Source organism: Nerophis ophidion, linkage group LG09, assembly GCF_033978795.1.
Source record: "Nerophis ophidion isolate RoL-2023_Sa linkage group LG09, RoL_Noph_v1.0, whole genome shotgun sequence".
Lineage (NCBI taxonomy): Eukaryota > Metazoa > Chordata > Actinopteri > Syngnathiformes > Syngnathidae > Nerophis > Nerophis ophidion.
The window spans coordinates 27184286-27209742 of NC_084619.1; the positions used below are offsets into that span (position 1 = coordinate 27184286).

At 38.1% G+C, this 25457-nt stretch overlaps 1 protein-coding gene across 2 annotated transcripts; it reads left to right on the forward strand.

The window, feature by feature from the left end:
* The first annotated feature begins 251 nt into the window (after positions 1-251).
* On the forward strand, positions 252-24570 carry LOC133559196 (delta-1-pyrroline-5-carboxylate synthase-like). Of its 2 annotated transcripts, none has more exons than XM_061910712.1 (17): positions 252-493; positions 906-1014; positions 5333-5484; positions 5568-5717; positions 5794-5898; positions 5996-6154; positions 6472-6562; positions 8974-9098; positions 9187-9331; positions 9430-9503; positions 9753-9852; positions 17340-17560; positions 17659-17796; positions 17885-18080; positions 18864-18985; positions 23564-23846; positions 23920-24570. In XM_061910712.1, exons 2-17 carry the CDS (start codon positions 918-920, stop codon positions 24099-24101), a joined length of 2340 nt encoding a protein of 779 aa, XP_061766696.1. In that variant the 5' UTR covers positions 252-493; positions 906-917; the 3' UTR covers positions 24102-24570. The 2 variants fall into 2 exon arrangements, with proteins under 2 accessions (XP_061766696.1, XP_061766697.1); XM_061910713.1 differs by having other exon boundaries at positions 5996-6148.
* The last annotated feature ends 887 nt before the right edge of the window (positions 24571-25457 follow it).

The window sequence follows — 25457 nt, forward strand, 5'->3', positions numbered from 1 at the left end:
CGCCCCGGCAGCAATTCAAGGAAATACGGTATGTGGAAAATATATTTTATTCTGATCATAATCACGATCAACAAATTGAAGGCAACTATCATTCAATTGGTAAGCGGTAGAAAATTGGATGGATGGATGGAGCTTGAACCTTACATTTTGGTATTCGTAATTAAATTGTCAATACTGGTTCCGTATTTACTTGGTATCTGGTCGACACCAATATTAGCAGTATCGTCCACCGCGAACTTCCTGTGGTTGCGTCAGTTTCCGACTCGCCACTGTCTGCGTACACTGGGACGTTCACGTACTTCACGTAAACCAGCGGCGATATCCATCCCGGATAAGAAGAAAAGTTAGTATAGGTCGTTTGTGAATGGCCGTGTGGTCGCTCTGCTCTCAACGTGGGCTGTGGATGTGGCAGCTTAGCACAGCCAGCCTGACTACGTGTCTTTCCCTCCCAAGTGTAGTTTGGGCTGACTTTCTAGCTTCATATCATAGATAGGTAAGGGCTGCGTCAGTCATTTGTTTCCTCTTGACCATTGTATGTCATTTAATTTGTATCAAACAATGGATGGATAACTTGTTAAGCTAATGCTAAGCTAGTTAACACTACGTGTCTAATGTGTTCATCGTGATGTAAAATCATAAACGTACCGTTTGGTTTACCTTAAGGACATCAGAGTTTATTCGGTTTGACTGCTCCAAACTCTTATTATTTAGAGGTAAAATATGTTTTCTAGCGTTGACATGACCACATCTGAATCAGCAGGTCACTGTCAAGTTAATGCAAAACAGGAAAACATTCACAGTTAAATAACGTCCAAATATGCATTAGTTTTCGTATTTGTGCATATATATGCACAGCAAAGTCCTCTATTAATTATGGCTTTGTGTTTGTCACGCTTCTTTTTTAGGTTTTCATTGCAATGTTTGCCAGACTCAACTTGTGCTCTCACTTGCCATCCAGATTTCGGCAAGTGAGTGTCAGCCCTGTCTCTATCAGAACATTTTCCCAGGCTAAACGTAAGTAACTGTGCTCTCGATTCATAGCTGATATACATTATTCTCACGGGCCAATACAAACTTTGTTTCCATATGAGTTGGGAAATTGTGTTAGATTAAAGTATAAACGGAATACAATGATTTGCAAATCCTTTTCAACCCATATTCAATTGAATGCACTACAAAGACAAGATATTTGATGTTCAAACTAATAAACTTTATTTTTTTTAGAATTTCATGGCTGAAAAACATGCCAAAGTAGTTGGGAAAGGATATGTTCACCACTGTGTTACATCACATTTTCTTTTATCAGCACTCAATAAACGTTTGGGAACTGAGGAAACTAATTGTTCAAGCTTTGAAAGGGGAATTCTTTACCATTCTTGCTTGATGTACAGCTTAAGTTGTTCAACAGTCCGGGGTCTTGTTGTCGTATTTTACACTTCATAATGCGCCACGCATTTTCGATTGGAGACATGTCTGGACTGCAGGCGGGCCAGGAAAGTACCCGCACTCTTTTACTACGAAGCCACGCTGTTGTAACACGTGGCTTGGCATTGTTTTGCTGAAATAAAGCAGGGACGTCCATGATAACGTTGCTTGTATGACAACATACGTTGCTCCAAAACCTGTATGGACCATTCAGCATTAATGGTGCCTTCACAGATGTGTAAGTTACCCATGCCCTGGGCACTAATACACCCCCAAACCATCACAGATGCTGGCTTTTGAACTTTGCGCCTATAACAATCCGGGTGGTTATTTTCCTCTTTGTTCCAGAGGACACCACGTCCACAGTTTCCAAATATAATTGGAAATGTGGACTCGTCAGACCACAGAACACTTTTCCACTTTGCATCAGTCCATCTTAGATGAGCTCGGGCCCAGCAAAGCCAGTGGCGTTTCTTGGTGTTGTTGATAAATGGGTTTTGCTTTGCATAGCAGAGTTTTAACTTGCTCTTACAGATGTAACAACCAACTTTAGTTACTGACAGTGGTTTTATAAAGTGTTTCTGAACCCATGTGGTGATATCCTTTACACTTTGATGTTAGTTTTTGATGCAATACCGCCTAAGGGATCAAAGGTCCATAATATCATCGCTTACGTGCAGTGATTTTTCCAGGTTCTCTGAGCCTTTTGATGATTTTACGGACCGTAATTGGTAAAATCCCTAAATACTTTGCAATAGCTCTTAGAGAAATGTTGTTCTAAAACTGTTCGACAATTTGCTTAAAAATTGGTGACCTTTGCCCCATCCTTGTTTGTGAATTACTTAGCATTTCATGGAAGCTGGTTTTATACCCAATCATGGCACCCACCTGTTCCCAATTAGCCTGCACACCTGTGGGATGTTCCAAGTAAGTGTTTGATGAGTACTTCTCAACTTTATCAGTATTTATTGCCACCTTTCCCAACTTCTTTGTCACGTGTTGCTGGCATCAAATTCTAAAGTTAATGATTATTTGCACAAAAAAAAATCAGCAGCTTTTCTTTAGTTCCATGGATAAACATCCCCTGTTCAGATTTTATTTTAACGTACTTGGCTGGCATCATCGATTCATTCTGCTTCAGTATGGTGCAGACTAGCAGTGATACGCTTGAATTGTGGCATAAAATATGTCCGAAAAAGTTATACATGCAATGTACAAACTGCTGCACCACAGGCCACTCATGCCTGTGTCTTTTTGAGTTCATTTTAAATTACTTTACTCGTTTTCAAATCCGTACATGGTCTTGCCCCACCTTGCCTCTGAGCTGCTCCACTTATATGGCCCCACCCGGTCCCTCAGGTCAGCTGATCAGCTTCTCCTGAAGGTACCTCAATAATAGCGCAAACTTAGAGGGGACAGGGCCTTCTCTGTTACGGGTCCCAAACTCTGGAACAATCTCCCTCTCCATGTGAGACAGGCCCCTTCTTTGGCTATTTTTAAGACCCTTCTTAAAACCCATTTTTACTCACTGGCTTTTAACCCAGCTTGAGACTTTGAACTGTTTAAACCATTTTTAACTTTTTAACTGCTTTTTATCTAACAAATTGTTCTTAAGATAATTTGTATTTGCTTTTTCAATATGTATTTTACCTCTGTTTTGAATGTTATTTTTTTAGTGTGTCATTTGCTTGTATTTATTTGTGGTGTACAACCCTTTGTTCTTCAGCTGTGGTGGTTTTTAAAGGGCTTTATAACTTTATAAATAAAGTTGGTATGGTATGGTACAACTACAGTGCATTTATTGACTGCCGAAATTATTAGGACAAAACGGTGCTTGCCAAATACTCTCATCAGTGGGCTTTCTAACAATTAGGAAGGTTTGTGTCATGTTTGTCCTACTGCAACCCTATTAAAACATATATATATATATATATATATATATATATATATATATATATTTATTCTCTCAATTTTTTCCTTCTATCCATTTTCTATCGCTTGTTACTCTCGGAGTTGCGGGGAGTGCTTAAGCCTACTATCCCAGCTGCACTCAGGCGGAAGGCGGTGTACACTCTGGACAAGTTGCAACCTCATCGCAACACAGATAGACAACATTCACACACTAGGGCTAATTTAGTGTTGCCAATCACCCTATCCCCAATTGCATGTCTTTGGAGATGGGAGGAAGCCAAAGTGCTCGGGGGAACCCACGCAGTCATGAGGAGAACATGCAAACTCCACACCGAAAGACCCCAAGCACGGGGATCGAACCCAGGACGTTCGTATTGTGAAGCCCATGCACTAACCCAGTGTTTCTCTAATGGGGGTACGCGTACCCTTGGGAGTACTTGAAGGTATGCCAAGGGGTACATGAGATTTTTTTAAAATATTCTCAAAATAGCAACAATTCAAAAATCCTTTATAAATATATTTATTGAATAATACTTCAACAAAAAATGAATGTGAGTTCATAAACTGTGAAAAGAAATGCAACAATGCAATATTCAGTGTTGACAGCTCGATTTTTTTTGTGGACATGTTCTATAAATATTGATGTTAAAAATTTCTTTTTTTGTAAAGAAATGTTTAGAATTAAGTTCATGAATCCAGATGGATCTCTATTACAATCCCCAAAGAGGGCACTTTAAGTTGATGATTACTTCTATAGTATGTGTTGAAATCTTTATTTATAATTGAATAACTTGTTTATTTTTCAACAAGTTTTTAGTTATTTATATATCTTTTTTTCTAAATGGTTCAAGAAACACCACTACAAATGAGCAATATTTTGCACTGTTATGAAATTTAATAAATCAAAAACTGATGACATAGTGCTTTATTTTACATCTTTATCTCTTTTTTTCAACCAAAAATGCTTTGCTCTGATTAGGGGGTACTTGAATTAAAAAAAAATTCAGAGGGGGTACATCACTGAAAAAAGGTTGAGAACAACTGCACTAACCCCTGTACAACCGTGCTGCCCCCATCCTTTTTCTATTTTCACACATATTTGAAAAAGGTCCTAAGGCGGCGTTAAAGATGATGCAGCTCTAGAGCCGCGGGTTGTCGACCCCCGCTCTAGTCAAATAAACTTTCATGAAAGGCTAGGTATTCTTTGTGGGAGTAAAGATCCAGACATGCATGCCACCTACACAAGCACAGGGAGCGTGCATTATCACTTACTTAAAAGGCGAGGTGTGGAGGCGTGCAGCCCAGCCTTTGACTAGAATGATGGAGTCATGAGTTAGTCATAGTGCTATTAAGATGAAGCCTGGAGACACTCTCACTGAAATATGTAAACTAGGTGTTATAAGTGCGGCCCATGGCTAATTTTTAATGGGCTTGTTGCACATTATAGAAATAAATTACAAAAATAATAGCACACATTTGAAAATAGTGCAATAAGGCTTAATGTGACGAGAAAATGCGAGAAATGTTCAAAACAATCACATAACATTAAGATCTGCCTTTAAATATACAGTATGTATATTGTTTAGCCTTTTGAAAAAAATTACATGCACATGCGTCACTACTAAATAACTACCTCACTGTTCCCTGCAACCCACTACCACAAGCAGATGGCTTTTCATAAAGATCATCAAGCTTTGTTTTGATGGAAACTGACAGGATAATTAAGTAATGTGTCAATTGCACCAGCTGGTTTTTAAAATGTACCAATTAAAGCAGCATAAAAATCTAACAAACATGTCCTAAATATGCAGCAAACAGTATACACCGCAGCAAATTACAACTATGATAATAAACATTGTTCAATTTAAAAACATGTTTTGGGTCTTATTAGAGCAGGTTTACTCATAGTTTGTTGCCTATGATTGTATGTATTATTTCAGTTTTAGCACATGATACTGATATTGCTCCTGATGTCTACTTGATATTGGGTTTTCAGTCTCACATCCACGCTCACATGGGAAATCTTTTGCCCACCGGAGTGATTTGAAGCAAGCCAAGCGAATCGTGGTGAAATTGGGGAGCGCTGTAGTGACGCGGGGCGATGAATGTGGACTGGCATTGGGGAGACTGGCCTCCATCGTAGAACAGGTAATGCTGCGTTCATATTTTTCATGAGCACATGTGACATATTTTTGATTTAAAAGCTTTGTCTCATCATGTTATCCCGTCAGGTGGCCATGCTACAGAATCAAGGCAGGGAGATGATGATTGTCACCAGCGGTGCTGTGGCATTTGGGAAGCAGAGGCTAAGACACGAAATCCTGTTGTCTCAAAGTGTCAGGCAGGCTTTACATTCAGGACAAAACCAGTTGAAGGAAATGGTGTGAAAAACCTTTTATTAGATAAACATTTGTTTATTTTTATGTAAACCTGTTTAAAGTGTATGTCTTTCTTTAGTCAATTCCAGTGTTGGAGGCAAGGGCTTGTGCAGCTGCTGGCCAGAGTGGTCTGATGGCGTTGTATGAAGCGATGTTTACACAATATAGCATCTGCACTGCTCAAGTATGTACTTGTTCTTTACTGAAAGTTAAGAGTTTTCTTATCATATGACTATCATTGACTGCTTCATGTACGTGCGTGCGTGTGTGCGTTTCTGCAGATTCTAGTCACAAACTTGGATTTTCATGACGAGCAGAAGCGGCGCAACCTTAACAGCACACTTCTTGAACTTCTGCGGATGAACATTGTTCCCATCATTAACACCAATGATGCTGTTGTGCCCCCCCCTGTTCCCAGCAGTGACATGCAGGGGGTAAATGTGGGTACTCTGTATTGGGCATGCTGGGAATGCTAAGTGTGGTTCGTGTTGTGTATCGGGTTTTGTCAAGGTGAAGGCATGCTTTATATCAATACACATTGACGTCAACATCTTGGACACATGCTTTTAATTTTCAGGTAATGTAATTATTTTCTGGGGTGGTATTTTGTTGCCTTTTTTCTGTTCACCTCCCTTATGAAAGAGGTGAACTATTTTTTTATGGACCTTGCTGGCTTTTCTTGCATGGCTTATTAATTCTATTTGACCATAATCATTCATCAAAGTTTTTTCTTAGTCTTGTTTTTTTTTTTTTTCAGGTAATAAGCATCAAAGATAATGACAGTTTGGCTGCACGTTTGGCTGTTGAAATGAAAGTAGACCTGCTGATTGCCCTGTCTGATGTTCAAGGTACAAAAAAATACTAAAAATATTTATTGTTAACAATCATTTTCTGTACATTTGCACTGAAATGTTTCCAAAAATCTAAATGGAAAAATTTTAATAACCCTTTTTATTTTTGTAAAACATGATTAACTCTTTAAGTTTATATTTTTCTATTACTGGATTAACAAATTCAAATCCAGAAAAAATTTGATTAATTTAAAACAGAACAGTTAAAAAAACATGTAAACAAACACTGTAACTAATGTAAATGAGGGAAGGAAAACCACTAGCTTAGCATTCAGTTATTATTTAGTAAGGGTGCACAATGTTTTCTGCTTCTCAATACTGATAACTGAAGTTTCTGCACACATGACTTTAGGCAGATTCTTTAGTAGCGCAGGCATGTTCGTAATTTTTCAAAACACAGTCGTAGTGATACTGGCTTTTCCAGTGACAAATAAACTTTTATGTGTTGGAGCTTGATGTTTTTCCCTAGGGTTATTTGCAGGACATTTAGTCCAAATGATACACATAATGTCTTCCTCTAAAACAGGAGTCTCAAACTCAATTTACCTGGGGCCCACTGGATGCAGAAACTTGGTGAGGCTGGGACGCAAGAAAATATTTCTTAAATTTTTTAAAATTAATTCACCTTCTATGAATGGCTTTCCCACCCTAGCATCATACTTGCCAACCCTCACGATTTTCCCGGGAGACTCCCGAATTTCAGTGCACCTGCCGACAATCTACCGGTGCAACCATACTCCCGAATTTGTCCCAATTTTCACCCGGCTGACATTATTAGGGGCGTGCAGTGGTTCTCAACCTTTTTTCAGTAATGAACATTTTTTTTAATTCAAGTACCCCCTAATCAGAGCAAAGCATTTTTGCTTGAAAAAAAGAGATAAAGAAGTAAAATACAGCACTATGTCATCAGTTTCTGATTTATTAGATTGTATAACAGTGCAAAATATTGCTCATTTGTAGTGGTCTTTCATTAACTATTTTGAAAAAAAGATATAAAAATAACTAAAATACTTGTTGAAAAAACTAACAAGTGATTAAATTATAAATAAAGATTTCTACACATAGAAGTAATCATCAACTTAAAGTGCCCTCTTTGGGGATTGTATTAGAGATCCATCTGGATTCATGAACTTAATTCTAAACATTTCTTTACAAAAAAAGAAATCTTTAACATCAATATTTATGGAACATGTCCATAAAGAATATAGCTGTCAACACTGAATATTGGATTGTCGTATTTTTTGTCACAGTTTATGAACTTGCATTCATATTATATATTGTACCATTATAGTATTATTCAATAAATATATTTGTAAAGGATTTTTGAATTGCTGCTATTTTTTATAATATTTTTTTAAAATCTCACGTACACCTTGGCATACCTTCAAGTACCCCCAGCGGTACGCGTAGCCCCATTTGAGAACTACCGCTCTACAACATGTCATCGCGTCCGCTTTTATATTACACAACCAGCGTACCTGCTCTGTAACATGCTGTATGAGGCTTGTGCAGATCCACGTAAGTGACTGCAAGACATACTTAGTCAACAGCCATACAGGTCACACTGAGGGTGGGCGTATAAACAACTTTAACACTGTTACAAATATGCGCTACACTGTGAATTGACGGAGATAGCTAAGTGGTGTGCATGTGTTAACCTTGAGCTTGGAATGTGACGAGTAGGCATAACACCCCTCTTATCTTTTCTTGTCCCAGGCTTAGGAGGAGAATAGATATGTGGATTCGCTCCGGAGGGGAAGGGGAGGGGGGCTAGTGGCATATTGAAAAAGACAGGACTTCCGTAGTGTTTTCAGATCAACTTGGGCGATGCGATTTGAATGTGTTGTTTATAGATTGGTCTGTCCAAAGCTTTGGAATAAAATGTCAAACTCTGTCTGGGATTCATTATTATTATTCATTATTCAACAGGTTGAATAAATGTACGTTATATGACGCATAAATAACCAACTGAGAACGTGTCTGGTATGTTACCGTAACATATTATGGTAAGAGTCATTCAAATAACTATAACATATAGAACATGCTATACGTTTACCAAACAATCTGTCACTCCTTATCGCTATAGCCGAGGAAATCTTATACGTCTAGTCTTTTACGTAAATGAGCTAAATAATATTATTTGATATTTTCCGATAATGTGTTAATAATTTCACACATAAGTCGCTCCTAAGTATAAGTCGCACCCCTGGCCAAACTATGAAAAAAACTGTGACTTATAGTCCGAAAAATACGTTAATTCCAGGAAAGTAACACCAAAATTACATTACCATACTTTATATCTATATCTTTAACTAATATATTTAGCGTAGCATGATTTGTCTATCGTTAGAAACATTTACTTTTAAATAATTTTGTCTGTTGTCTGGCATCGTGTCACTATTCCACAGGCCTATACGACAGTCCTCCAGGGACAGATGATGCCAAACTCATTGACATTTTTTATCCTGGAGACCAGCAGTCCATCACATATGGCAACAAGTCAAGAGTTGGCATTGGTGGCATGGAAGCCAAGGTCAGCACAACAGACAGCACTTCATCTGAGATTGTGTACTGAGTAGTTAAAAAATTGAAAAGTTACTCCACCACTGCTTCTCATGCAGGTGAAAGCGGCTCTTTGGGCACTACAGGGTGGTTCATCTGTGGTCATTGCCAATGGCACCGATCCCAAAGTCACAGGCCACGTAATCACGGATATTGTGGAGGGAAAGAAAGTTGGTACTTTCTTTTCTGAAGTGAAGCCTGCAGGTGCATCAGGAATCTTGTTTGATCATAAGTTTTCTGAAAATGTATTTTTATGGTTGGATGTTTTTAACATTTGTGGATTGTACTCTTGACAACATCAGGTCCCACTGTGGAGCAGCAGACAGACATGGCCCGCCACGCCGGTAGAACTTTGGCTTCATTGCTCCCAGAGCAGGTCACTTTCCTTAACCCTTTAATATTTAATCTTCAGTAATATGATTTTACTTTTTACTTGCAATTGGGATGACCATGACAAACATTCAGCTATTAAACAATGTTTACGGATGTAGTGTTTACAGACTGTAAATAGAATCTTTATATGAGCCATTTCTGAGAATATTTTAGTCATTGCATAAAAGCTAGTTTTCTTTCTATGATTCAATTGATTTAATGAGTTATTCCGAGTGTGTGTATGTATTTCCAGAGAGGAGAGATCATCTGTGCTCTTGCTGATCTGCTGACAGAGAAAAAAGATGAGATTCTCAGTGCAAACAAGAGAGACATGGAGATAGCAACAGCATCAGGTAAAAGAAATTTAAGAATCTGAACTTTATTTTTATAGCACTTTTCATACACAAGCAAGCTGCAATACAACAGACTTCATGCAAATTTAAAACAAGGGAAAAAAGAAACACACACATGCTTGCATGCCCACATTGCACCATTAACGATAACAAAACATGGCATTGAAAACGCCACCTTTGATGCATCCACACTGGAAAATAACTTAAAATTTATGTCATCTAAAAAAATTCATCCATCCATTTTCTACTGCTTTTCTCGCTCTGGTTGAGTGCTGAAGCTTATAATAATAATAATAAATAAAAATATGAATATACAAAACCCAAAACCAGTGAAGTTGGCACGTTGTGTAAATCATAAATAAAAACAGAATACGATGATTTGCAAATCCTTTTCAACCTATATTCATTTTAATACAGTGCAAAGACAAGATCCTTAACGTTTGAACTGGTGAACTGTTATTTTTTGCAAATATTCGCTCGTTTGGAATTAGATGCCTGCAACATGTTTAAAAAAAGCAGGCACAGGTGGCAAAAAGACTGAGAAAATTGAGGAATGCTCATCAAACACTTATTTGGAACATCCCACAGGGTAACAGGCTAATTGGGAACAGGTGGGTGCCATGATTGGGTATTAAAACAGCTTCCATGAAATGCTCAGTCATTCACAAACAAGGATGGGGCGAGGGTCACCACTTTGAACAAATGCGTAAGCAAATTGTCGAACAGTTGAAGAACAATATTTCTTAACGACCTACTGCAAGGAATTTAAGGATTTCACCATCTACGGTCTGTAATATCATCAAAAAGTTCAGAGAATCGGGAGAAATCACTGCATGTAAGCTGCAAGGCCGTCTCTTTGATCCCTCAGGCGGTACTGCATCAAGAAGCGACATCAGTGTGTAAAGGATATCACCAAATGGGCTCAGGAACACATCAGAAAACCACTGTCAGTAACTACAGTTTGTCGCTTCATCTGTAAGTGCAACTTAAAACTCTACTATGCAAAGCCATTTATCAACAACACCCGGAAACGCCGCCGGCTTCGCTGGGCCGACCTTATCTAAGATGGACTGATGCAATGTGGAAAAATATTCTGTGGTCTGATGAGTCCACATTTCAAATTGTTTTTGGAAACTGTGGATGTTGTGTCCTCTGGACCAAAGAGGAAAAGAACCATCCGGACTGTTATAGGCACCAAGTTCAAAAGCCAGCATCTGTGATGAACTTAGGCATCTGTGAAGGCACTATTAATGCTGAAAGGTACATACAGCTTTTGGAGCAACATATGTTGCCATCCAAGCAACGTCTTTTTCATGGACACCCCTGCTTATTTCAGCAAGACAATGCCAAGCCACATTCCGCACGTGTTACAACAGCGTGGCTTTGTAGTAAAAGAGTGCGGCTATTAGACTGACTTGCCTGTAGTCCAGACCTGTCCTCATTGAAAATGTGTGGCGCATTATAAAGCATCAAATACCACAACTGTTGAACATCCTAAGCTCTACATCATGCAAGAACGGGAAAAATTTCCACTTGAAAAGCTTCAAAAATTGGTTTACTCAGTTCCCAAATGTTTACTCAGTGTTGTTAAAAGGAAAGGCCATATAACATAGTGTTAAAAATGCCTGTCCCAACTTTTTTGCAATGTGTTGCTGCCATCAAATTATAAGTTAATAATCATTTGCAAAAGAAAATATGTTTCTTAGTTCGAACATTAAATATATTGTCTTTTCAATTGAATATAAGTTTAAAAGGATGTGCAAATCATTGTATTCTTTTTTTATTTACGATTTACACAACATGCCAACTTCACTGGTTTTCGGTTTTGTATATTTTGGAAATATATCTAAGTAAATTAAAATTTAAATATAAATTATTAAGAACATAAAATAGTAAGAATAATGGTAATGAAAACCTAAGAAGAATTAACTTATCAATAAATGCCCTATTAAAAAAGGTGTTCCTTTTTAATACTGATTAAAAAAAAAAAAGTCAACGACTTCTGCAGTCCTTAGGCTCGCCATGGGGTTGATATGGTAAAAGCAGGTCAGCTAAATGAGTAGGCGCAAGGCCATTAAGAAATTTAAAAACTAATCATAGAATATTAAACTCGACCTCAAAGCGAACGGGTAGCCAATGCAGTGTCTTAAAAAACTTGTAATGTGGTCACACCCTAATAAAGATGAACAAACACACATGCGTTGCCATTATCTATAGGTAAATACCATCCACAGGCTTTATTTATTTGCTTTTTTATCCTTGTTTTTTGTAAATAATAATGTTTAAAATACATTTAATGGGTATATCGTGCTTTGTTAATGTCATTGGTAAATTGTTTCATAAAAATTACTAGAGTCTTCTGTTGCTAGGCATGAATATATTTTTCCAGCTGCAGGGTGTTAAAAATAAGTGAATAAACACAACGTCTATTCCGGTTCACAACTTTTAATCAACTGCTGCACAGAGGAAAAACCGGAAACACTTTACACTTCCCGCCTATCAACACTGCTCATGCGTTAACCCAGTATATGGAGAAACATGTTAACACAAGGCACTCAAAGAAGGAAAAAAACATCATCATTCGCATCTACTAAATTGCCATTTTTCAATTATAATCCAAAAGCATTTATTGCAACTCTTCATAGGTCGTTACTCCCAGGCTCACACTTAACACTTCCCGCTCATCAACACTGCGCACGCGTTAACCCAGTATCCCGCCCATAAACACTGCTCATGTGTTAACACAGTATATGGAGATACATGTTAACAATCTCCCTATCTTTTATGAATACTGAAAAAATTAAATAGCACATGTTTCTTGAGAACAAATACATATCATCTTAAACAACAGAAACAATACAATCAACTTAGGTAACAACCCATTTTCCTTCACTCAATGCTTTCAAAAGCATCAGGGTGATGCCCCATTTTTCGTAACACAGCCAGCCAGTTGAGCTTTTGTTGCTGACTGAAGTACTTTTTGTATTTTTCTGTTGTGAATTAGTTCTTTGATCCCACTTATAAACAACCTAGGCCTTTTCTCTGTTACCTGTTTTGTTGATCGAAGAGCATCATAGAGGGAATGATTATCAGTCACACAAATTAACGCTGGAGCATTTAGACCAGCGGTGCCAGTAGTGAGCTCAGAATAAAGTGTGGCAAAAAACACAGCCTTGTCTATTCCATCCGACATGGCAAGAGTTTCTCCAGCAAGGGTGCTTCGCACCACACGTCGAATTCTCTTGGACTTCCAGAAAAGGGGGGAGAATTTACCTTCTTTTCCCATTAGGGTGATCAACATACCTCCTTATGTACCTCCATCAGGAAGATTTCCTAATGATCATCGCTGAATACAGTTAGGTTTAAAGCATTATCATTTCCCAAATATTGAAATTTTAAAGTCACTTTTTCAGCTTTCAGTTTACGAACTAACTTATTAGCATTGTTTAAAGTCACTTTTTCAGCTTTCAGTTTACAAACTAACTTATTAGCATTGTGAATTGATTGCACGTCGCATTCTTTAGACTAGATGCCAGACCACAAGAATCAAACATTACATCAGGTCTTGTCTGTTTTTTGCAACCCAGAGTATCGGTCCTATTTTTGATCTTAGTTCTTTTTGTGTTTCATTAAGAGGAGCATCTCTTTCTAAAGCACGGACTGGCTGTTAGTGAATGGAGTGCAGACTTTCAATGTAGCTGTGCTGATGCAACTGTACAGAATCATTAACAGTTTCAATATCCATTCCCAAGTAGCAGAAATTGTCATGTTCCTCACCTCCTACTTGGAACCCAGACTTCAGTTCAGGGATCACATTTTCTGAAAAGTTTGATGAGCCTGCCCACATAAAATCATCTACATGACATGCGAGTACACCCGTCACTGTGTTTTCATCATCCAGCCAATAGAATACTGCTGGGTCTACCTGTGAAACTTTACCACCTGTGCTCAGCATGATTTCCTTCACCTTGCTGTACCAATAGAGAGATGCATAAGCAAGCCCATACACACGCTTCTTTGGTTTCCAAATAACCCCACTTACAGTCAGCTTCTGGAGGTGGGTTGACATAAATGTCTCTCGAAAACTCCATACCCTGTAAAAAGGCAGACTTGATGTCCATAGAATGGACTTTCCAATGATTTTGAAAAATTACACTTAGCAATAGCCTTAGAGATTCAGAAGCACAGGTTGGTGAATCTTTTTTTTTTTAGATTTTTTTAAATTAAGTTCTTCAAACCCCCTTGCTACAACCTTGGCTTTGGTTACAATACCAGTGTCACTTTCTTTGAGACTACAGACCCACCTAGTGGAGATACACTTTTGTCCTGTATTTTCAGTCTCTTCAAAAACATTATTGCTTTTCCAGGTTTTTATCTCTGCCTGTTTGGCTGCATCAAATGATATGTCTTTTTGTTATGAGTACATCAGCCTCCCTGACAGCTGACTCAGTGTTAAGATGCTGTACACATGACATGTCAACAGCCTCTTTTAGTCCAATACTGCCATCCGGCTCAATATGCTGCACATTGTACTAGTTTTAATAGGTTCCCGTTGCTTTACCTGCTCTACTGAGTACTTTAGCCTTACGTGTTACACTTGTATCTCTTTTCACGAAAGTTACAATCTGTCCTGTTTTTAACTTCATCTTAGAAGCAGGGAGAAGATTATCACAGGCACTGTGATTCATTTGAGGTGCATCACTTTGAATTACACCTTCCCTTTTGTTTCCCTCTCCATCAATGTCATGTTCACTTTTACTGTCTGTGTTTTTTTCATTATCTGAGCTACATGATGGTCTGTGTAAAGCATCTGTGTCTCTATCAACGGTTATGTTCTCCATGTTTTTCACATCCTGTTTCAGTGTGAACATTACTTTGTGTAATTCCCCTGTCTTTAATCTGTGTGTGCACCTTATTAAGTCGTGAGTGATGAACTCTAACTAGAATACCTCCATGTCTTACAAACACAACACCTCCATCTTGACCAATCACCATTCCTGGTCCCTTCCACTCTGCACTATCTCCTCGTTTATAGTATACCTTTTCTCCTGTCTCATATTTTTCATCTGTGTATCTAAGCTGTTTTCTTAATGCCCTTCTTATCCTCTCTGAACATTCAACTTCAGTGAAAGCCTTCCTTGAGGCATGCAAAGCTGATATGTGTTCTCCTACTCTTGTGCTCACTGTAGTGCCCTCTAGTGCAGGTAGCTCATTTACCAATACATTGGGAAGGTTAGGATTTTGACCAAATACCAGTTGATGTGGACTATAACCATGTACACTGTGCATGCAGTTCTTCGCCATTAAGGCCCAGTCCAAGGCAGTACTCCAGTCACAATATTTTTCCTGTTTAATTTTCTGGACGATGTTTGTGAGTGTCTGATTATGACGTTCCAACAGTCCGTTGCTCCATGGGCTGTATCCTCCGCTTGTCTTGATCTCGATATTGAAGTTTTCTGTCATGTGCCTGAACTCTTCATTGTTAAATTCTCCTCCGTTGTCACTGAAGAGCTTTCTGGGTGGACCATGGACACTTATCTATGTATGGATGAAATAGTTGACAATTACAGAAGATTTCTTGGTTTCACAATATTTTCAGCGCTGAAACGTGTGAAATGGTCCATTATATGTAAATACCAAATGCCTGACTCAAGCTCGTGCTGGTCCACCGCCACAGTTTCATTGTATTCCGAAGCAAGAGGCAAACCAACAGCTGGCTTTGGCTTTGTCTTGCTATATCTTTGGCACGTGTCACATGCATCCACTATTTGTTGCAAAATATTGAGACAGTCCCTGTCTTTGTTCCCTGAACTTTGAATTAGCCTATGCAGGCAATCTGCTGATGCATGGCCAAATTGTTTGGGAAGTTTGAGGAGGACCTTGTTGATCTCGATTGCGGACATATTTTCTGTTACAATCAGGATTTCATCTTCAGCAAATAAATCTTGAATCTGACATTCTATGTCATCTTTGTCTCTTACGTCAACACAGTAGTGTCCTGAGCTGGTAAACTGAAGAGGTATCTGCTGCTTAAACATCACTGCTCTGTCGTTTTCTCTGTCTAACGTAGTTCCTGCCCTTTTTTAATGATGTTTTACTCAGAAGGAATGGAATATCAACTTTGACAACTTCTGTCTCAATGTTACACTTTGTCCATCCTATTTTAGCAGGTAGATGCACTTTTCTGGTGGAATGAATCACATTTCCATTTCCACAACGAAATGGTCTGTTGCTAGACCTTTCTGTACTTCTGAGCTTATTTACCTGCTTTTCATTGAGCCACTTTTTCCACACACTGTGCGAGTGCAAAATGTGTCTATGATTGCTGAGCCTGCTGCTTCAGTCATAAAAATCTCAGCTTTAGACTGGGGATCATTTTGTTAACAGCGTGATATTAACTTCATCCAAATTGTCATTTTCAGTCAATCTTACTTGTTCATGCTTTTTGTGCGGGCAGTCCTTTGCCCAGTGGCATGTGCTTTGACACATGGCACATCGTGATCCTTTACCGTACTTATCCAGTGGGTTTGTACCCGGTAATGGCTTTACCGATCTTTGTTGTCCACCTTGAAACGGTGTGTTTCGTCTTCCTCTCCATTGTGCCTGTACTGTGAGGAAAGCTGCGTCCTAGTTCGGTTGTATCTCCCTTGACGTGCCCGTTGTTTTACCTCCGAATATCTGTTTGAGAGCTGACTTCATTGACGAGAAGCTTAGCTCCGTGTTAGCCGTCAGTGCTAGCTGCCTGTCTTTCTCATCGAGGCAGGCTGTGTCAAGAAGTTTGAAGGCTAACACCGCATCAGGGAGTGTCATATTGTACATTTTCATCCGGTTGTAGCGCTGTTCAAAGTCAATAATATAGTCCACCATTGAAACGGAACTATTTTTGGTAATGCGGTTGAAGTACGTGTACGCTTCGTATGCGCAATCTTTTTCCTCTTTCAGTAAAACGTCATCCAGTTTCGCAAAAAATACCATCATACCGTTGTCATTGTCCAACTCCTCTGCAGATATCTCCATTGCGATTTCTCTGGCTTTCCCTTCAAGTCCCAAAGCCACAGCCAGTGTTTACTTTTTCTTATTGAGTTCTGTAACCCGCATCAAAATGTTAACTTTATTTTTCCATCACTCGTATGGCTTGGACTCGTCAAACCTCGGCGGTATTTTATAGTTTGGAGCCATCCTCAACCATCCTTTGCTACCAATGTTAAATATAGGTGAATAAACAGGAAGTCTATTCCGGTTCACAACTTTTAATCAACTGCTGCACAGAGGAAAAACCGGAAACACTTTACACTTCCCGCCTATCAACACTGCGCATGCGTTAACTCAGTATCCCGCCCATAAACACTGCTCATGGGTTAACCCAGTATATGGAGAAACATGTTAACACAGGGCACTCAAAGAAGGAAAAAAACATCATCATTCGCATCTACTAAATTGCCATTTTTCAATTATAATCCAAAAGCATTGATTGCAACTCTTTATAGGTCGTTTCTCCCAGGCTCTTATCGACAGGCTGAGTCTGTCAACAGCTAAATTGAACAGCCTTGCCATTGGCCTCCGTCAGCTGGCAGCCTCCTCAAGAGACAGTGTTGGCCGAGTGCTGCGAAGAACCAGGATTGCTAACAACCTTGAGCTGGAGCAGATCACTGTCCCAATTGGTGTCCTGCTGGTCATCTTTGAGTCTCGGCCTGACTGTCTGCCACAGGTAACCACCACAGATAGCTTTTTCTCCACCAGTTTATATAATACTGTAGCTTGAAGCTTGTTAAACTTTAAAGTTCTTCCTTTTGACGTGTGTTTCAGGTATCTGCTTTGGCTATCGCCAGTGGAAATGCTTTGCTACTAAAGGGCGGCAAAGAAGCTTCCAACACCAACAGAATTCTTCATCAACTTACCCAGGAAGCACTTTCTATTCATGGAGTAACAGATGCTGTTCAACTAGTGAGATTAAATGTGTACCATTATATAAAAGCACTAGTTATTCCTGTCATTACAATGTTGTGTTTGGCTCTTACTCACTGTCATGTAGGTTAGCACCCGAGAAGAAGTTGAAGATTTATGCCGACTGGACAAGATTATTGACCTGATTATTCCAAGAGGTTCATCTCAGTTGGTGCGAGACATCCAGAGAGCAGCAAAGGGTATTCCTGTGCTGGGCCACAGCGAGGGTGTCTGTCATGTTTACGTTGACAGCGAAGCAAGCATAGACAAAGCTGTTGACATCGGTATGTACAATAATCGCATCGTGTACTTGCAACAGTGTTTGTGATGTTGGATTTGCATATCTACAAGCTGTGCTCTCCCTGAGAGTAATTGTTCTTTACTCAGAAGAATATGAGACAGAGTTGTTTTATTAGAGTAGGACGACACAACGCCCACCAGAAATAATAAATAATGCTTGTTTTTTTAAATACCTTGTATGATCTTGGAGAGAACTTATAATGGGCAAATGTAAATTTACTGACTACTGGCTTAAAACCCCCATGTATGGTGGCTGGGTTACCACCGGTGGATCAAGGTCTGCTCCACCGAACAGTTGTCTGATTTGTAGGCTGGCGTTAAAGTTGCCGTGACTGAACAAAGATTAGGCTATTCTTGCCAAACAGTGCCTTTCAGGCCGTCTAAGTCCAAGTGTGACGACTCAACTCTTGTCGTCTCGTGTTTTGGATGATTCATGGACATGAACACCAGCCCAGACTAAGGGTCTTAAAATGTAGTAACTCATTCAACACGTTGCTTCGGAGTTACCTGGTGTACAGTGCTGTAACTACAAGTTACATTGGCAGTCCATTCAAATTATTGAGCAAGGATGGCAAAATATACTTTGCCGGCCCAAATTTTACTTCTGGTGGCCTGCCACAAGTATATAACACAGTCAACACAGTAGGGTTGCATGTTCTGCCAAAGTTTCACCCTTTTGTGTGCAACGTTTCTGGAGTAGAACATTAAAAACAATGTCAACATTTTTTCACATGTTTATTTTTTTGATTGATGTGTGTTCATTTCAGTCCGAGACTCTAAGTGTGACTACCCTGCGGCCTGCAATGCTATGGAAACCCTCCTAATTCATAGAGACTTGTTGCGAACCCCAATGTTTGACCAGATCATCGATATGCTGAGGACGGAACATGTAAGATCCATGATTGTGTTAATTAACATATGAGCCACAGCTTCAGACATACTGTGTAAAAAGATGCCTATTTGAAATCCTATATTTTTTAGGGATGTTCCGATCAAGGTTTTATGCTGCCAATCCCGATAATGATCATCCATGAGTGAGATCACATGTATTAATTTTAAATGTTTCAATGTATTTATGGTGAGTGTTATTGAAAATTTAACAATATCAACAGAATATTTAATCTAGTTCCTTTTTCAGTTTTATTTCATACAGTTGTTTGAGCAAAACAAAGTCAATGGTACACAATAACTAAACAAAAGCAAAAACTAATATCTGCTACTCATTTAAATAATTTCTGTTTTGCCATCAAAGTGATCCTGTGTTCAGGGAATTACTCCCTGAGTTTGTAAACCTCAACAATAACAATATTTTGAGGAAAAAAATGTCTACCTGCTCACTCGAGTTTGAGTACTAATAATATCCTTGGTATTGACACCATCAATTTATGGATCGATCCGCCCTCTTATTGTACATGTCGTGTACTGACTGTGACAATGCTGATACACCAACAGTTGTTATATTATCTTCTCTCTAACTCTTGTTAATCTACACTATTTTTCGGACTATAAATCACAGTTTTTTTCATAGTTTGGCCGGGGGTGCGGCATATACTCCGGAGTGACTTATGTGTGAAATTATTAACACACAACCGTAAAATGTCAAATATTATTTATCTTATTCGCGGAAAGGACGAAGAAAATGTCAGCAAGCGTCACACACACGTCAGCAATCGTCACATACACAGAATCCAATAAGAATTTGGCGGGGGAGGGTCATGGAATGCTAACTGCTATATGCTATATGCTACTGCCGTAGCTATTAAAATGGATCATTTCATCGATGGCGCTAACTTATAAAAACTAAGAAGGGCTGAACAAAAATGGCACCGAAAAGGAAATCATGTACTGCAGATTACACATTATCAAATAATATTATTTATCTAATTCGCGGAAGAGACAAAGAAAATGTCAGCAATCGTCACACACACGTCAACCAATAAGAATTAGGCGGGAGAGGGCCATGGCAGAACTGCACTGTGGGTCATGGAATACTAACTGCTATCTGCTATATGCTACTGCCGTAGCTATTAAAATGGATCATTACATCGTTGGCTGTAACTTATAAAAACTGAGAAGGGCTGAACAAAAATTGGACCGAAAAGGAAATCATGTACTGCAGATTACAAGCTGGACGTAGTGAAATATGCAGCAGAAAACAACAAGAGTAAGCAGCGCATACCTTTGGAGTTGGCAGAGTTGTTTAGAAGCGACATCGAGGAAGAAGATTTCATCGGATTTATCGATTAGGAGTGACACATTGTTTGGCAAACGTATAGCATGTTCTATATGTTATAGTTATTTGAATGACTCTTACCATAATACGTTACGTTAACATACCAGGCACGTTCTCAGTTGGTTGTTTATGCGTCATATAACGCAGTGGTCCCCAACCTTTTTGTAGCTGCGGACCAGTCAATACTTGAAACTTTGTCCCACGGACCCGGGGGGGGGGGGGGGTTATAAAGAAATACAATCATGTGTGATTACGGACTGTATCCCTACGGACTGTATTGATCTATATTGATATATGTTGTGTTTTTTTTGTTGATTTTGAAAAAAATATATTTATTTTTTTATTTTTTTATTTCTTGTGCGGCCCGGTACTAATCAGTCCGATGGTTGGGGACCACTGATATAACGTACACTTATTCAGCCTGTTGTTCAGTATTCTTTATTTATTTTAAATTGCCTTTCAAATGTTTATTCTTGGTGTTGGATTTTATCAAATAAATTTCCCCCAAAAATGCGACTTATACTCCAGTGCGGCGTATATATGTTTTTTCCTTTCTTTATTATGCATTTTCGTCCCGTACGACGTATACTCCGGAGCGACTTATAATCCGAAAAATACGGTACTTGTTAAGTTCCTATTAATAACTGCTTACTTTCAGGTGCAATGTTGTTCCATCTAGGCAAGGCAAGTATATTTAGAGAGCACAATTCGTGTACAAGGAATTCCAAAGTGCTTTGCAAAACATTTTAAGAGGGCAAAAATCTAAATTAAAATTTCGAAAACACAATCGTAATTAATTACAATTAAATCAATCAAATACTTTCAGTTGTTGTATGTACAATTAAATACAAATGTTTTCATGCTGGATTTGAACATTTCCATCGTTAAGGCCTGTCTCACATCTTCAGACAACGCCAAATTTTAAGAGCATAAAACTGAAAGACAGTTTCACCAAATTTCGTCATGACTCTAGGCACCACAAGGAGACCACTCCCTGAGGTTCTCAGAGTTTGAGATGGTTCATATGTCAGAGATGTACTTTAATGATAATAATAATGGATTAGATGTATATAGTGATTTTCTAGACACTCAAAGCGCTTTACAGAGAAGTGAAGTGGCACAAGACCATGAAGAGGCTTGTACACAAGGAGAGCTGTTCTAAAGTATATTCTCTGAGAAACAGGAAGCAAGTGCAGTGACCTAAGCACAGGACTAGTATGGTTTTATTTCCTGTTTCTAGCCAGAACTCGAGCAGCAGCATTTTGGATGTACTACAGCTGCTTTACAGATCGTTTAGACCAGTGGTCCCCAACCACCGGGCCGTGGCCCGATTTGGTACCGGCCCGCAGAAGAATTTTTTGTAAAAAAAAAAAAAAAAAGAGACCAAAAAATAGTTTTGTTTTTTTTTGTTTTTTTTATTAAATCCACATAAAAAATACAATATACACTTACAAATAGTGCACCCACCACAAAAAACTCCCTTTTTCATGACAAAAACGTCCCTTTTTCATGACAAAGAGGAAAAAAAAAAAGGACACCCCCCCCTGGGCCGCGGGACAAATTATTAAGCGTTGACCGGTCCGCGGATACAAAAAGGTTGGGGACCACTGGTTTAGACTACACTTTGGAAACTTTATTAAGCACTTATTTCTTGGTGTTTTTTCAAGCTCGCTTAGCTATTGGAATGCCTGCTCTTAGCTTTCTCTTGGTGTGTAACATGATGAGTTTTGTCCTCCAGTGTTAATAATACTTGATAATGATACTAAAGATACTAAAGATACTAAGTAATGCAGTTTTTTGCCGTAATGAAGGTAGGCCTAGGCCGAAAACAAATTTTGCTGGGTGATCTATTGACCTACAACTATTGCCGGTAAAAAATATAATTTGCTATTATTTTTATGAGACCAAATTAACCTTTGATGTAATGATAATCCATAATAAAAACGCATGTATATCCTTTCAAATGTAATAAACTTAAATTTCTCTCAAATTTTAACGGTCTAAATGAAATAAAAACCTTTACATTTTCAAGTAAATAAAACAAACCGTAACAATAACATAATACACTGTCTATTACAAACATTTTGCACTTGAATAAAAATTACAACCAAAAGCAATAAAATATATCAGGTGGTTTGGGGCCCTCAAAAATACACAAACAAAACAATAGATAAAATGGCTAAGTAAAGCATTGACAAACAAATTTGCACTTCAATATTGTGCATGTTGGCAGATGTAGAGTTGTACATTACTTAAGTGAAAATCAAGTTAGGACCTTTTTAAACAAAAGTGCAGAGTAACAATATAAACAATACAGTATAAGCAGATGTATTGACAGGTCACATGCAAAAAAATAACTTAAGTCGGGCAGATTCCGAGTGAGGAACACTGACATGACAACTACAGTATCTGTCAAACATTTTCAGCACTTTTAGAAATGCTGGTTTTAAAACAGTATCAAAGAGCACCATGTCTTTGGCGATGTATTTTACCGCACTTTCTGTGAGGGCACACTATTTTGCACTGTTTTGTTTACACTGACAAGGCTTTTTCACCAAAGCGAAGTGAGTAACTAACTAGTTGCACTATGTGATGCTACCAGGACAGCGAGCTTGCCTTGCCGCAAAAAGGGTCAAATACACTTAATGATGACAAGAAGGTCAGCCCCCTTCTTTTCATTACGCTATGCATGTGTAGCTGCTGAAAGCGAACGAAAGCGCAAACGTTTTTGAAACATGCACACAGCGATTTATCGGATTTATTGGAAAACTTACCGACTTAATTTTAATTTATCGATGGTTAACTGACTTACAGAATATTGGCCCATGTCTAAATTATTACAAGTTCAGAGGATCGCTCCACACTGTGTAGGGAGGTAGATAATTTGCTGCTAGCCACTTATGAGTCAGTGAAGATTGGCGTTTGTGATCGGTATTAAAAGGCATTATTCAGCAATTGCCGATCGCATATATTTTCACAAAAAACAGCCAATGCCGATCATCCATCCATCCATTTTCTACCACTTATTCCCTTTTGGGGTCGCGGGGGGCACTGGCGCCTATCTCAGCTACAATCGGGCGGAAGGCGGGGTACACCCTGGACAAGTAGCCACCTCATCGCAGGCCAATGCCGATCATTGGCTGATTGATCAGCATATCCCTAATATTTTTGGTTGAATATTTTAGCTTTGTCATTCAGAAGAACTACTCAGATTTTTAATTTTCATTCTCACAGGTAAAAATCCACGCCGGTCCACGATTTGCATCCTATCTAACTTTCAGCCCATCTGAGGTAAAGTCCCTGCGAACGGAGTACGGGGAACTGGAGTGCTGCATTGAGGTGGTCGACAGCATGGAGGAAGCTGTAGACCATATCCATAAATATGGCAGCTCCCACACCGATGTCATAGTTACAGACAATGAAGAGACAGCCGCACAGTTCCTGCAGCAGGTGGATAGTGCTTGTGTTTTCTGGAACTCAAGCTCTCGCTTTGCTGATGGTTACCGTTTCGGTCTAGGTAATTACTATGTGTAATTTAATTAATAGTAAATTATGAAATGGAGTAAAACAGTTGAGTATATGTTTTACAGGTGCTGAGGTAGGGATCAGCACATCACGCATCCATGCCAGAGGGCCAGTGGGCTTAGAAGGCCTTTTGACCACCAAATGGGTCCTTCGTGGGGAAGGCCACACTGCAGCTGACTTCTCTGAGAACGGAAGTATGAAATATCTTCATGAAAACATCCCTGTTCCCCAAGGGAGCTTCAGCTAGGCTCCTATCCAAAGTGCTATCAGGGACTTAGGTTTGCAAAATCTACATTGTAGGTGTAGTCTCATGTTTTGTGTCCGCAATTACTGCTTGTAAATGTGGTGTGTATAGAAACCTTGCATACAGAACAATGGCTCTTTTTACCACACAACTGTTTTGTTTTACAAAACCTGTGCACCAGTTGTTGACACCCTAATTTAAAAACAAATCAAACCGCTGGAAAACTAAATACACTTTTGGACATGGGAAATATGACAGGTCAAAGGTAATAGGTAAAAGCTCTTTGTTACATGTTTTTTTCCGGTGATAAACAAATAAAACCGCTAATAGTGATGGTATTTAATTTATTTTGATACAAATTACATACCAACCTTGCCTATTTGTACTTTACCGTTGGAGTTTCCTACTGCAAGTTTGTTTTGCTGGGTATCTTCTTGAGGCAGAACATCTGAATAAAAATCTAGTGAAGCCACTTGTTTAAATATATTTTTAATATCACAAATTAATAAAAAAACATAAACTATATATATATTTGTATATGTAATATATATATATATGCAGGTATATGTATATACATATATGAATACAAGTGTATATATATATATATATATATATATATATATATATATATATATAAATATGTATTATATTTTACCGTTGGAGTTTCCTACTGCAAGTTTGTTTTGCTGTGTATCTTCTTGAGGGAGAACATTTGAATAAAAATGTAGTGAAGCAACTTGTTTATTTGTTTAAAAATCACAAATTAATCAAATATATATATATACTTTGTATATATATATATACACATGTATTTATGTATATTTATACATGTATATGTATATATATACATGTGTATGTATGTATATAGAAATGTATATATATACATATACGATTTATATATTTGTATGTATGTAAACATATGTATGTATGTATATACATACATATATACAAAGTACATATATGTATGTACTTTGTATATATATATATGTTTACATTTATATATGTATGTGTATATAAATATGTATGTACAGTGTATATATATATATGCATGTATATATATGTGTGTATATATATACATGTGTATATATATACGTATCTATATAGTATGTATGTGTATATCTAGATCAATGTATATATACATATATGTATGCATATATCTATATATATATGTATATATATACATATATGTATATATTTGTATGCATGTATATATATATATTTATATGTATACAAGTGTATATATATATATATATATATATATATATATATATATATATATATATATATGTTTATATATAAATATGTATTATATTTTACCGTTGGAGTTTCCTACTGCAAGTTTGTTTTGCTGTGTATCTT

Coding starts and splice junctions, on each gene's coding strand:
- LOC133559196 (XM_061910712.1), top strand. CDS start 918: ATGTTTGCCAGACTCAACTTGTGCTCTCACTTGCCATCCAGATTTCGG. Junction 6,563..8,973: donor TGCCCTGTCTGATGTTCAAG/GTACAAAAAAAT, acceptor ACTATTCCACAG/GCCTATACGACAGTCCTCCA. Junction 18,986..23,563: donor ATATGCTGAGGACGGAACAT/GTAAGATCCATG, acceptor TCATTCTCACAG/GTAAAAATCCACGCCGGTCC.